Source organism: Pseudovirgaria hyperparasitica (genome assembly GCF_010093815.1).
Source record: "Pseudovirgaria hyperparasitica strain CBS 121739 unplaced genomic scaffold EJ05scaffold_12, whole genome shotgun sequence".
Lineage (NCBI taxonomy): Eukaryota > Fungi > Ascomycota > Dothideomycetes > Acrospermales > Acrospermaceae > Pseudovirgaria > Pseudovirgaria hyperparasitica.
In genome coordinates, this window is record NW_022985560.1 from 317,248 (window position 1) to 328,878 (window position 11,631).

Genomic DNA, 11,631 nt, shown 5'->3' on the forward strand with positions numbered 1-11,631 from the left:
GGTCTTCGGTATTCTCTAGTACCGGCAGTAAGCTGTGATGCCTGCAGCCGCCTAGCTCACCGCCCTCATGCTTGGCGTAAACCTGCGGCTCGGCATTATAGCATAAGAATCGTTTGCAGGTAATAGTGGTTTCATGTCTGATATAAGGTGAAGAGATCAATGTAACGCGATCTAGATACGCCATAGAGAATTCTATTTACTTTTGATTGTGGAAACCGCACTATGTAAGACAACAAACATGGGAAGAAGCTTGCGAAATAATATACAAATCAATGTTCGCGCTCCCTGTCAGCGCGGCCTGAAAATATAAATCCTTTGGAACGTGATGTAGTCTCTAGAAGCCTAGGCGTTCCTGATCGCACAACTTCTTGTTCGCGATGACTCAGACGAAACCGTAAAATAAACCCAAGCACCGTCCCAATGCAGCCAAATCCATGCCCGCAATACACACTTTACGTTGCCGTGTATAGTTATACAAGAACTTCCAATTGCCTAAACCGCCTCTCCCGAACCATCTATGATGGCAAGACGCTGTTTGATTGTCTTCGCCTTTTTCGACATTCCACCCTTTCTTCGTCCTTTGCCTGGTGCTTCCACTGCGGGCACAGGTGTCGCAGCGCCAGAAGGCTTATTACTGCCATCATCGAAGTGACCCTCACCTACAAGGTAATCAGTATTTTACTGCTGTGGGACATTGGCAAAATTGCACAACTTACCTTCGTGGTACATCTCGTCTAGACTAACATCTGCCTTCCGCTTGGCCATCTTCTTTCGCTTACCCGGAGGCGCAGCCGCTTCAGCAGCCGCAAGTTCGGCCTCGCGCTTCTCAATCTCAGCCGCCTGGTCATCATCTGCAAGCCACATGGCCATGTCTTTCGTTCGGTTCTCACGAGACCTGGTGTTGAAGTCGACGCCAGCGCCAGCACCACCTGATATGACGACGCGTTGAACCTCTTCTTTCTGGAGTGCGCGTTTGCGTATACGCTCCTCGATAGTGCCCTTTGTAATGAGCCTGTAAACAGTGACTTGCCTCGTTTGTCCGAGACGATGAGCGCGATCCATAGCCTGGCTATCGATAGTAGGATTCCAGTCGGAGTCGTAGAAAATAACGGTATCGGCGGATGTTAGATTGATACCAAGACCTCCGGCACGAGTAGAGAGGAGGAACACAAATATTTCCGGCCGACTTTGGAAATCTGACACGGTATCTCGACGGTCCTCCAGCTTCGTGGATCCATCGAGCCGGCAATACTTGTAGCCGCGGTAGGTCAAGTATTCTTCCATCAAATCAATCATACGCGTCATTTGGAAATACAGAAGCACACGGTGATCACCAGCTTTTAGTTCCTTGAGCAATTGGTCCAGCTTAGCAAGTTTTCCAGAATCTGACACGAAGCGTCGCATCGACGGAACTTCGATGTGGGTATAGCCGGACTTGTTTGACGTGGGCGCCGGTAACATCTCATTTGGTGCCATAAGAGCAGTAGTCTTCTTAGCCTCTAATAAGAGTTCCTCGGTTTTCTCTGATATGCCGAAGAGATTTTGCCGGACATTGATGTTGAAAAAATCTCTCTGGTTCTCTACGATGGTACCCTGGCTCGCGCAGTAAAGCTCGACCGGTGGTGCGCAGGCGGCTGGCCTGGAGTTCAACTCGATTGTGCTCAGACCAGTGTCATCAAATGCAGATCGGTAGACGTTTAACAAGTTATCCATTCGTCCTTCGGGAGTGATCTCAGCAAGAGGCCTACGATCAGCTCTCTCGACGATGTTTAGCAATGCATGTCGGGGTGTGAAGCCTGCGTCTTCTCCTTCATCATAAACCACAGCTAGTCGACCAAGCTGTCTGTTCTTATTGCGAGCTGAGACAGCTCGACTGAAGACATCACTGCGAGCAATCTGAGCGACTTCGCTAGCCGATGCATCGACAAATTGCAACCAAGAGAATGCAGCGTTGTCCCCCGAGCTCTGGACTATATGGTCAGGTGTCCAAACGTTCATCAGGTGGTGCAGGTAGCGGTTTCTCCACCCGGCTTTATTGTTGTCCGGTCCTGGTAGATGTATCCGCCCGCCATCCCGACCAACAAGGCGTGGAACACGGTACTCGATGAGGTTTCGAACAGAATACGCTACATTGACATTATGTCCTTCGCGCATGAAAGATGCAGTTTCGGCAAAGAACGAGAATGAAAACGGCGAGGTTGTTTCCGCTCGTTCAAACAAATCGGGATGATTGCAGACCTTGCGAAATTGCATGACCAAGTTCATGAGCGTAGCACTGTCCTGCTCATCGCCGACGGCCTTTTCAATAAGATCCATGATGCTGATCTTGTTCCGCAGGTTTGTGTAGTAGGCGCGTTGTCGATGAGTGAGATCGCAGAAGACGTCTAGTTCGATTTTGTCTCCAAGCTCTTTCTGTACATGTTTCTTGATGCGACGCAACATAAAAGGCTTCAAGATCATATGTAGGCGTCTCAACTGATCCTCGTTGAGCTTCGTGTTGCTCTGGGCATGACTCTCAATATCCTTTGAAAACCAATCGCTGAACTCGTCGTGTGAATCGAACAGACTCGGCATGATAAAATGGAGTAAGGCCCACAGCTCCTGCATGTTGTTCTGGATTGGAGTACCAGTTAAAAGTAGGCGATTACGGCAATGGAAGCCTAGTAAGCTTTTCCATCTAGAGCTCTGCGATGACTTGATGGCCTGTGCCTCGTCCAGAATCATGTATTGCCATCGGATCTTCTGGAAATATTGTGCATCCTGTACGACAAGTTGATATGATGTGACCAGTACGTGAAATGGTGAGTCTTTCGTGTAGGTGATATGCTTGCGGTCCCAGAACTTGCGCAGAATCTTCCGGTCTTTTGCATTACCCCAATAGGGAAGCACTTTGACGTCGGGCACAAACCGCGTGATTTCTTGTTGCCAGTTGTGCAGTGTGGAAGCCGGCGCGATGACGAGGAAAGGTCCCCAGATGTTATGGACTTCGGCGAGATACGCCATAACTGATATCGATTGGACCGTCTTACCAAGACCCATCTCATCTGCAAGAATACCGTTGATACCTTGCTCGTACAAGTTGACAAGCCAGTTAAGCCCTTTCAATTGGTACTCTTTGAGCTGACAGTTGAGAAGTTTCGGCTGAGCTATGTCCACGTCGCCCAGGCTAGTCGGGTTCTGGAAGTTCATTTCGCCTTCATCGTCAAAGTTGGCCTCCTGCTGCCCTTCGTTGTTGAATGCACGAGCACGGTCTTTCGCCTCCTTGACTGCATTTTGAGCATTAGCCATAGCGGCCTGTCGGAGCGCGGTCTCGTCTTCAGCGTCGAAGTCGAGATCCTCGAAGTTGGTGACTTTTGCATTTGGGTCAGCAACACTGTCAGGCAAGTCGATTGTATGGGCATCCTTCTTGTCTTCGATCGTTTGTTTCGACACAGCGGCATCATCAGTCGAACGCTCGACCTCGTCTGTCTTGACTTTTTTGCCGATGAAATGCGAGTAAAGTTCTGTCTGGGAGATGAGAAAGTTGAGCTTGCGCTTCTGTCGATTGGCCTCCCGCTCAGCTTCGGCTTTCTTCGCATTTTCGATCTCAGCTCTCTCGGCCAACTTTCTCTGATCGCGCTCGTCCCGCTCGTTGCGCTTCCAGAAGGTGAGCATCTCTCTCATGCTTCTCTTGGCCCGAGCCTGAACATCTTTCATGCTCTTATTCGTACGCATTTGCCATCTCCGGGCTTCCTTGGAGGCCAGTTGAGCCGTCTTACGAAGGTTCGATTGTTTCGTTTGAAGGGAGTTATCTTTGATGCGGTAGACCTTAGCAACATCTTTCTTAGAGATGTCTTTCCATATCGATTCGTACAGCTGATTGTAGACCTTGGAGTCGTACCCGCTGATTGGACCGACTGGCGTGGATGATTCTTCTGTTTGACTTCGCTCATTCTTCAAGGCTTCCAAGCGAGCTTCTTCGCGAGGAGCGATGACAGGAAGATCGTCACCTCGCTCAATGGCAGCTTGTGCGGCAGCTGCTGCATCTTTCTCGGCTTGCTTCTGTTCCTTGCTCTTTCGTAGTCGAGAACCGGTACCCTTCCTCCCACCTCGCTTTGATACGCTCGATGGATCATCTGACATTTGGAACGAGCCCATAGTGCCACCCTCTAGATTAGGTCCATGAGGCGTCATTTCACGGAACTCTTTGCTAGGAGTGCCACCTTGAAGAAGATGAGTAGTTGCTTTGGCCTTCTTTTCGGCCTTCTCGACTTCTTTGAGGTATTTGGTTCTCTCGGCATCATTTTCGGCCTGCTGTGCTCGAGCAAAAGCTTCATCTCGTTTCTGGGTCTCATTAGCTAACGTCTTCTCGCGTCGTCGCTTCCTTTGCATGTCCTTCTTTCTTTCCTTCTCTTCGGCTACCTCTTGCTCGCGGACCTCAGCCCAAGCGTCCTCGCCGAAATCGTTGTTGAACTTTATCCTGGAGGTGGCTGCATGTGCTTCGAAGACGTCGATATATCGTTTGACGCCGGCTGCTCGACGGCGCTGTGGTTTGTTAGCACTTGAAGCCGACAAAGGAACGTTTGTAGGACTACGAACCTTGCGCTTGCCTGATTCTTGTAGTTCTATGGCCAAGGCACGCTTTAGTCCTCTTTGTTTGTACTCCTCTTTTTCAGCTTCCCATCCAGGGCCTTCAACGTCACTAAGATCTTTTGAGTCTATCCTCATAAGTTCCAGTTCGACGTCTCTCTCGTCAGGTTGAGGGACATGGACAGGCGGACGTTGTACCACCGAGTAGGATACGCCGTTGGCCACAGGTTTTTCGGGGCTTCGGGGAAGGACCGCCGTACTTCTACTAACGGGCCGCTCAACTTTAGGCGAGGTAGCGGCGACATCGGCATATTCTGTTGGAGCTGTGGGAATGGATGTCTTTGAAGGCTTTCGCTGTAGAGACTGAGCTGCAGGTTCCGTATCTGTACCGGACATAATACTCGAGAGAGACATTGGATCTGCTTTGCGACTTGAAGAAGCCATCTATTATTGCGTTAGTCGTTGTACCGTAAGGAAATTAATGCGCACGAACCTCTTGAGACGCTTGCCGGCTATGACTGGCTGCAGAGGGCTGGCCTGCAGTATTATTTACAGCTTGATAAACCTTGGGCGAGATGGGGGAATGCGCAACAGCATCGACGCGAGTTGATGATGGAGTATGGATTGGATGAGGGAGTGCTGATGGATGTGGATGACTTGTGGCAACGGGAGATTGGTATCGATTGTCGTATTGTGGTCGCGATTCGGCGTAGTTGTAGGGTTCCTGGGCCTATTGTCGCGGGGTTAGCTTTTGTTCAGTGGTTCAGTAGTCGGTACCAAGGAATGTTACCTGCGGTTGATAGTGAGGCTCATGTCGCGAAGTTGGTCTTACAGGTCTTTCACCGGTATCTGTTGTTGGGTCGTAATAGCGCGAGCCACCGCCTATTGAGGTTATTGGAGGTAACGCGTTCGTGTACGCAGAGTGGTGTCGGCTCGTGGGAGAGTAAGACTGGGTTGGCGAATGCGAAGGCGCATCGTTGTAGGCGGCGTGATTCGACATCTTGACGAATGTCACGGCGTGGCAAGCGTAGGGAGATGGTGTCCTTTCAAGATTCCATCTGCTTACTTGAGCGACTGAGGGTGAGACGCGGAGCGTGACGTGTGATGGCGGCCAAGCCCGCCGTGATGAGATAGTTGACGGCGATGGTGTTGAGGTTATGGGAGATGGTGATGGAATGAGATGAAAGATGAAGGATGGTTGGGATCCAAGGTTCAGGTTTGAACTAACGTGGCGTGGCCGGAGGTCGCTTGCGTTGCTCTCACGGATGCTTAAACGTGTATCTCCGTTTGACACCTGTCGGCGACGGGGAAGTCGATTATATGTATATAGGGTTTTGGGGGGAACAAAGAAGGGATGTAGGAGGCAGGATGGGAACGTCCATTGAATCGATGAATCAATATCCGTCACTGGCTCTGGCGTCCAAGCAAAGCCAACTGGTGTGCTCAGCGACAGATCCTCTCCATTCGGTCCAGCCCTGCACAGCGCGCGACGCCTGAGATACACGCGCACCTATTCTGGGAGTTTGCGGAGAGTCACTATTAATAGGGGATAGGCACATTGGAATTTAATCGCACTGTTTCTGCTCTCCGACATCTCCGATTGCTATATAGTTCTCTTGTTGTATAAGACAGCTGGTTGATGATGGCTGATTGAGCCCGTGGTCGGTTTTGGTCACGGTAGGTTGGGTGGTGGGTGGGTCGCAACTGCTCTCCGCTTTCCCCTTGCGCCTGCTTAAAGTTGTCGCATCGCGCTTTCCTACTATTATTTTTCGCGCTAGTCATTTTGCGGCCTAGCTCGGGAACGGGCGTGTAATCGGAAGCCACCCAGAAAATTACCTCGCCATCGAACCATATCGATCGCCAGGCCAGTTGTGGTGTTGCAGAGTCGTCTCTTTTTATTTTGATCTAACACAATGGCTGCCGTATACAAGCAGCTCTCCAAGTCAGGCAAGACAGATGGTGCGCGCACTCCCGAGGACAAGAAAACTAGGCAGAGGGTGCTGATGCTGAGTTCGCGCGGCGTCACGCATAGGTATGGCGGTGCACTGGATATCGATGTCCAGAAACGATGACTGACAAATCTCACAGACACCGCCACCTCATGAACGATTTGTATGCTCTCCTACCTCATAGTCGCAAAGACGCAAAGCTCGACACCAAGACGAAACTCTATCAACTCAACGAACTCGCCGAACTGTACAATTGCAACAATGTTCTTTTCTTCGAAGCACGCAAGGGCAAGGATCTGTACGTATGGATGAGTAAAGCTCCCAACGGTCCTACGATCAAGATGCACCTTTACAACTGTACGTGTCAAAGCCTCCTCATGCAACCTCCTATTTGCACATGATCTAATACCTCCAAGTAAACACCAGCGCCGAACTACACTTCACAGGCAATTGCCTCAAAGGCTCACGTCCTATCCTCTCGTTTTCCTCTGCGTTCGACACGGACCCGCATCTACGTGTCCTCAAAGAACTCTTCTCGCACATCTTCGGCGTACCAAAGTCCAGTCGCAAAACCAAACCCTTCGTCGACCACGTCATGGGCTTCACCGTGCATGACAATAAAGTATGGATCCGCGTCTTCCAGATCGGCGAGGCCGAACAGACCAAGGTAGACAAGGCGGCTGCAAAAGCCGCAGCAATTGCGAGTGGAAGTGACAAGGAGAAGAAAAGCAAAGCCAAGACTGATGAGACAGATATTAGTCTAATCGAGATTGGACCTAGATTTGTCCTCACGCCGATCGTGATCTTGCAAGGTAGTTTCGGTGGGCCAGTGATCTACGAGAACAAGGAGTTTGTGAGTCCCAACCAGGTGCGCTCAGAGCTGCGACTGGGCAAGGCTGCAAAGTTGAGAAGGAGGACACAACAGGCGACAGAGAAGACGCTCAAGCGTGGCGAACTGGGCTTGAATACAGACGGTGGGAAGAAGAAGCCGAGAGATGCCCTGGACAATCGTGTACTGTTTGCTTGAAAAATGTTCTGATATCCCGGATTCTTGCTGTTGGCTGCATTTTATGGTGTTTGGCGCTGAACAGTAGTGTGTCACAAAAAGTTTATAGAGTTCTGGAAGACTCAGCAGCGCCAATGTCGGTGTCATATCGAACAGTGTGACCCTGTATAGCAGTATAGATCCTACTTTTGCCCAAGATCACCTATCGCCATATTTATGAACTCCATGCTATGCTGTGCAAAATGAAAAGAATCAAGAGTTTGCCTACTCATCATCTGAGGCTGCTCCATTAGCCGTTGCCTCTCCCATAGCAACATCCTCGTCCTCGTCTTCCTCGTCGTCCACCACTCTTGCTACCTTTCTCGGCTTCACGGGGGCAGCGATATCATCGCCAGAACCTTCCGCCCCGCCCCGGTTCTCTGCCGGTGCATCGCCCTCGGTATCGCTATCAACCACAACTTCATCAGATTTGAACTTGCCTGCCTTCCCGCTCTTCGGTACAAGCTTCCTTTTCTTCTTTTTTCGCGGCGCCTCATCTCCGCTATCCGCTCCCGATAATTCATCACCAGGCGTCCTGCTCCGCGGCCTTCTTTTCGGTCTACGCTCCTCTCCACTGCTGGCCTCGTTCTCTGTATTGATCTCGCTGCTATCGCCCTTCTTCTTGCGCTTGGAGCGCCCCTTCCCCCTCGCGGCACGATCTGCTTTACGTGCTTCTTCCTCCGCTTGATCTTCCTTGCGACGACGATCATCCTCGATACGTTTGGCTGCTAACTCGCGATCGAGATTCTCGATCCGCTGGCGTTCTTCGGCGATTTTGCGACGCTGCTCCGCCGCCACCTCTTCCTTCCTCCGCTTCTCGTCCTCGCGCTTCTTGATTTCCGCTTCACGTGCTTGGCGCGCAGACTGGAGACGCGCAGCGTTCTTCTCTTCATATTCTTTCTGATTTTGGACGGCGCGCTCAAGTTGTTTGCGCATAGTGTTGCGTCCCATATTGGCGCGGGCTTCGATGTCACTCTTCGGAAAGGGTGGGTTCGGCCCATTCGCAATGGTGGTGAAGGAGGCGATGGCTTCATCGAGGTCGGAGGCAGCAGTCTGTACGTCTTGTAGGCTTCGTTCAGATTCAGGAGTGGTATATATGAGTTGCGCGATCTGTATTTGAACGAAGGCGATATTGAAGCGGTAAAAGGACTGGTCAGGGTTGTTGTTGACCTCAAGAGCCTGGTATAGTTAGTCGTGCAGTCCTCTGGGAAGCCAAAAGTACGAACCGTTCTGGAGTATTCAAGCGCCGACTTCATCGCTTCAAGGCTTTTCTCTTGTTTGCCCCTTGTGAGCCACACACGGCCAAGGCACGCGAGAAGTTGTGGGTCCCGTCCCTTGTCTTTGTTCAGAGCGATCTCATAGTTCTCGATTGCGCGCGTATATTGCTTCAACTCGCAATATACATGCCCGAGATTGATGAATACACTCGCCTCCTTCATGGTCTCTCGGACTTTGGTGAAAATTTGTACTGCATTGTTGAGGTCTTTCCGGTCTTCTACGAGAGCGATAGCGATTCCTTGAGCAGCGTATGCATTCTTAGGATCCAGCTGTAGAGCTTTGTCAAAGAATTCCACGGCCTTCTCGTACATTTTGCGTCGCTTGTCTTTATCTTGCTCAGTGTCTCTGCGCATCTCTCTCGCAATCGTCAAGTATATGTTACCCATTCCTACTAGTGAATATCTATCATGTTTCTCGTGGTTTTGTAGAGTATGTCGGTAATGTCTTTGCTCCTGATCCTCTCCAATATTCGCCGTACGTCTCTTCGATCCGTTGAGGTAAAACCCATAGAGCGCACGAACTTCCAGGTTAGACGGCTCAGCCTGGAATAGCCTCTGCACTGCTTTCGGTCCATCTCCAGTACCATCTTGCTTCAAGTTTATGTATGCAAGGCGCGTTATCGCATCTGTGTAGTCTCCGTGTCGCTCGAGCAGACCCTCGTACACCCGTTTAGCCTCATCGGGCATCCCCTCAGCCTCGTAAGTGCGAGCAAGATTGTAGCTTATTGTTGTTACAAGCGCATCTGAATCGACGGATGGGTCTTTGTCGCCGACCTTTACGCAGGCGGTAAGCGCTGTCTGGAACAGTTCCCGGGCCTGAGTATATTTCTCTGCTTGATAATGAAAACATGCCATGTTGTTCAGGAGTTGTGGCGGTAGAAGTTCGCGAAGAAGGGTTTTCAATTGCGCAGCGTCATTGACGTCCTCTGGTCGCTCATCAGCTGGAATGTCGTCGATAAGCATCTCCTCAACTAGCTGGAGGCACTGAAGACTCTTCTCGGGAGATTCTAATTCGTATAATCGAGCTAAATTCAGCAGAACCATATAATCAGGTTCAATTTTCTTCTTCGGATCTTTCCACGCCGCCCTGGCGCCCTCGAGTAGGCCTATAGCCTTCTTGATTTCTGTAGATTTGTCTTCTTTCGAATTCGCCGATTGCGAGGCAAATACATCCTCGGCAAAGAGAGTTCCGAGAAGAACCATAGCTTCGACGCTTTTGCTGTGCTGTACAATCTTCTCAAGTCGAAACTTAGCGCCATCAAAGTCTTGCATAAGAACTTTTATCTGAGCTGCTCCAAATTTCGCTGGTAAATATCCTCTCTCATCTCCTCCCCTAGCTTGGTCAGCCTTGGAGTAATATTCATTGGCTTTTGCTAAGTTGTCAGCATAGTGTTCTTTCCTCGCAAGAAGATACCAGCCGTCACTAGCGATTGCATGAATGTCCGTCAGGTCAATGGCTCTTCGTGCGAGCTTCTCGACATGTCCCATAGTCTTTGTTACCAAAAAATGGGACCCGAATGCAACGCAAGACAACGGGTACCTCTCGTCGAGTTTAAATGCTCTCTGAACGTATTCGGTGACGGCTTTCTTGTACGATGTTTGGAATTTGGCATCTTTCGGAGAGAATTGTGCGCTGGTGTAGAGGTAGTAGAGTCCAAGTAAAATCTTTGCTACTTTCGATGATGGATTCTTCACATGTCAATATAGATCCGTCGTACATCGAACAAGTTAATAATCTTACCAGGTCCAACGCTCGCGTCCATGCCCCTTTCGCGTCATCCTTGTGTCCAAGCTCCCAGAAACAACATCCAATACCAATGCGAGGATCCGGATCGATCAGCTCCGGCGACCTAGAAAGCACCATTTGATAGAGCTCCAAGGCTTCGCCTGGTTTCCCTAGAGCAAATTGAACTCGCGCTTTACCGAGCAAAGCCATGACGTTTTTGCCGCTCGAGGACCGGATTGCATCCTCGAAACATTTCGCTGCCTGTCTAAGAGTGTCTACCTTCTCGCTGGCCTGAGTTCCCGCCCGTGAGGGGGGCGTCAGAGAGGCTTTCAGTAGATAAAGAACACCACGAGCTAGAAAAAGTGGTGAGTAGGACGGACTGATTTTCGATGCTTCGTTCAAGGCGTGAGTAGCAAATTGAATATAGCTGTCTTTGGTCCTGACATCAGCGTCTGCGCCGTCTAATGCTGTGTTAGTATGCTTGCAACCCTTCACCTTAGCGATCTGTCTGACCTGGCCTGACTCGAGGAGAGTCTCTACATTTAAGGAGGTTCATCCAGCACAGCGCGTTCAGTAGCGCCAGACGGTCCTCCAAACTTCCACGGCTCAGCGCACTCAGACCTGTTGTGAGGACCTGTATTGCGACTTCTACTTTCTTGTGTTTGGCATACCCTAATGCCACTGCCATCCACATGTTTTTGGCCGCCTCTTCATTCTCAAGCAAGGTGCACAATTCTGTTGGATCATCTTGAATATCTTCGTCCAAAGGAACTTCCACATCTATAGTATCGTCATTCTCTGAGACTGAGACGAACACAGCCTTGGGAACATCTGCGAATCTTTTTGTGCTTCTGTGGCCGTTCACGCCGTTCGTTGGCGCGTCTCGACTTGCGGAGGCCATGGAGCCCAAGAGTGAAGGGAAGTGGAATCCTTTGTAACGACACTTTAGGTGAGCATTAGCCGAGATGTACGTCGCATTCGGTATTATATCCTCGTTTCGAAAGTGCTTGCGAGACCTGGCGGGCAGCCGGTATGAATGAATGGTAGATCATATAAACTTCTTCG

The 11,631-nt window shown here is 50.3% G+C and overlaps 3 protein-coding genes across 3 annotated transcripts; 1 reads left to right on the plus strand and 2 right to left on the minus strand.

Annotated features, from left to right (window-relative positions):
- Positions 1 to 4: 4 nt before the first annotated feature.
- Positions 5 to 6,030, minus strand: EJ05DRAFT_467329 (uncharacterized protein). The gene is made up of 5 exons (XM_033742840.1): positions 5,360 to 6,030; positions 5,063 to 5,299; positions 4,579 to 5,013; positions 717 to 4,524; positions 5 to 659 (listed from the first exon to the last, which is right to left on the minus strand). Exons 1-5 carry the CDS (start codon positions 5,567 to 5,569, stop codon positions 493 to 495), a joined length of 4,857 nt encoding a protein of 1,618 aa, XP_033598342.1. The 5' UTR covers positions 5,570 to 6,030; the 3' UTR covers positions 5 to 492.
- Positions 6,031 to 6,411: 381 nt separating this feature from the next.
- On the plus strand, positions 6,412 to 7,740 carry EJ05DRAFT_512478 (Brix-domain-containing protein). Its single transcript, XM_033748340.1, has 3 exons — positions 6,412 to 6,601; positions 6,658 to 6,875; positions 6,935 to 7,740. Exons 1-3 carry the CDS (start codon positions 6,483 to 6,485, stop codon positions 7,543 to 7,545), a joined length of 948 nt encoding a protein of 315 aa, XP_033598343.1. The 5' UTR covers positions 6,412 to 6,482; the 3' UTR covers positions 7,546 to 7,740.
- On the minus strand, positions 7,541 to 11,624 carry EJ05DRAFT_455030 (protein prenylyltransferase). Its single transcript, XM_033742462.1, has 4 exons — positions 11,080 to 11,624; positions 10,582 to 11,027; positions 8,790 to 10,529; positions 7,541 to 8,742 (listed from the first exon to the last, which is right to left on the minus strand). Exons 1-4 carry the CDS (start codon positions 11,465 to 11,467, stop codon positions 7,789 to 7,791), a joined length of 3,528 nt encoding a protein of 1,175 aa, XP_033598344.1. The 5' UTR covers positions 11,468 to 11,624; the 3' UTR covers positions 7,541 to 7,788.
- Positions 11,625 to 11,631: the final 7 nt, after the last annotated feature.

Coding starts and splice junctions, on each gene's coding strand:
- EJ05DRAFT_512478 (XM_033748340.1), top strand. CDS start 6,483: ATGGCTGCCGTATACAAGCAGCTCTCCAAGTCAGGCAAGACAGATGGT. Junction 6,602..6,657: donor TCGCGCGGCGTCACGCATAG/GTATGGCGGTGC, acceptor CAAATCTCACAG/ACACCGCCACCTCATGAACG. Junction 6,876..6,934: donor CAAGATGCACCTTTACAACT/GTACGTGTCAAA, acceptor AATACCTCCAAG/TAAACACCAGCGCCGAACTA.
- EJ05DRAFT_467329 (XM_033742840.1), bottom strand. CDS start 5,569: ATGTCGAATCACGCCGCCTACAACGATGCGCCTTCGCATTCGCCAACC. Junction 5,300..5,359: donor AGCCTCACTATCAACCGCAG/GTAACATTCCTT, acceptor CCGCGACAATAG/GCCCAGGAACCCTACAACTA. Junction 5,014..5,062: donor GCCGGCAAGCGTCTCAAGAG/GTTCGTGCGCAT, acceptor ACGCAATAATAG/ATGGCTTCTTCAAGTCGCAA.
- EJ05DRAFT_455030 (XM_033742462.1), bottom strand. CDS start 11,467: ATGGCCTCCGCAAGTCGAGACGCGCCAACGAACGGCGTGAACGGCCAC. Junction 10,530..10,581: donor GGACGCGAGCGTTGGACCTG/GTAAGATTATTA, acceptor TGACATGTGAAG/AATCCATCATCGAAAGTAGC. Junction 8,743..8,789: donor CGCTTGAATACTCCAGAACG/GTTCGTACTTTT, acceptor TAACTATACCAG/GCTCTTGAGGTCAACAACAA.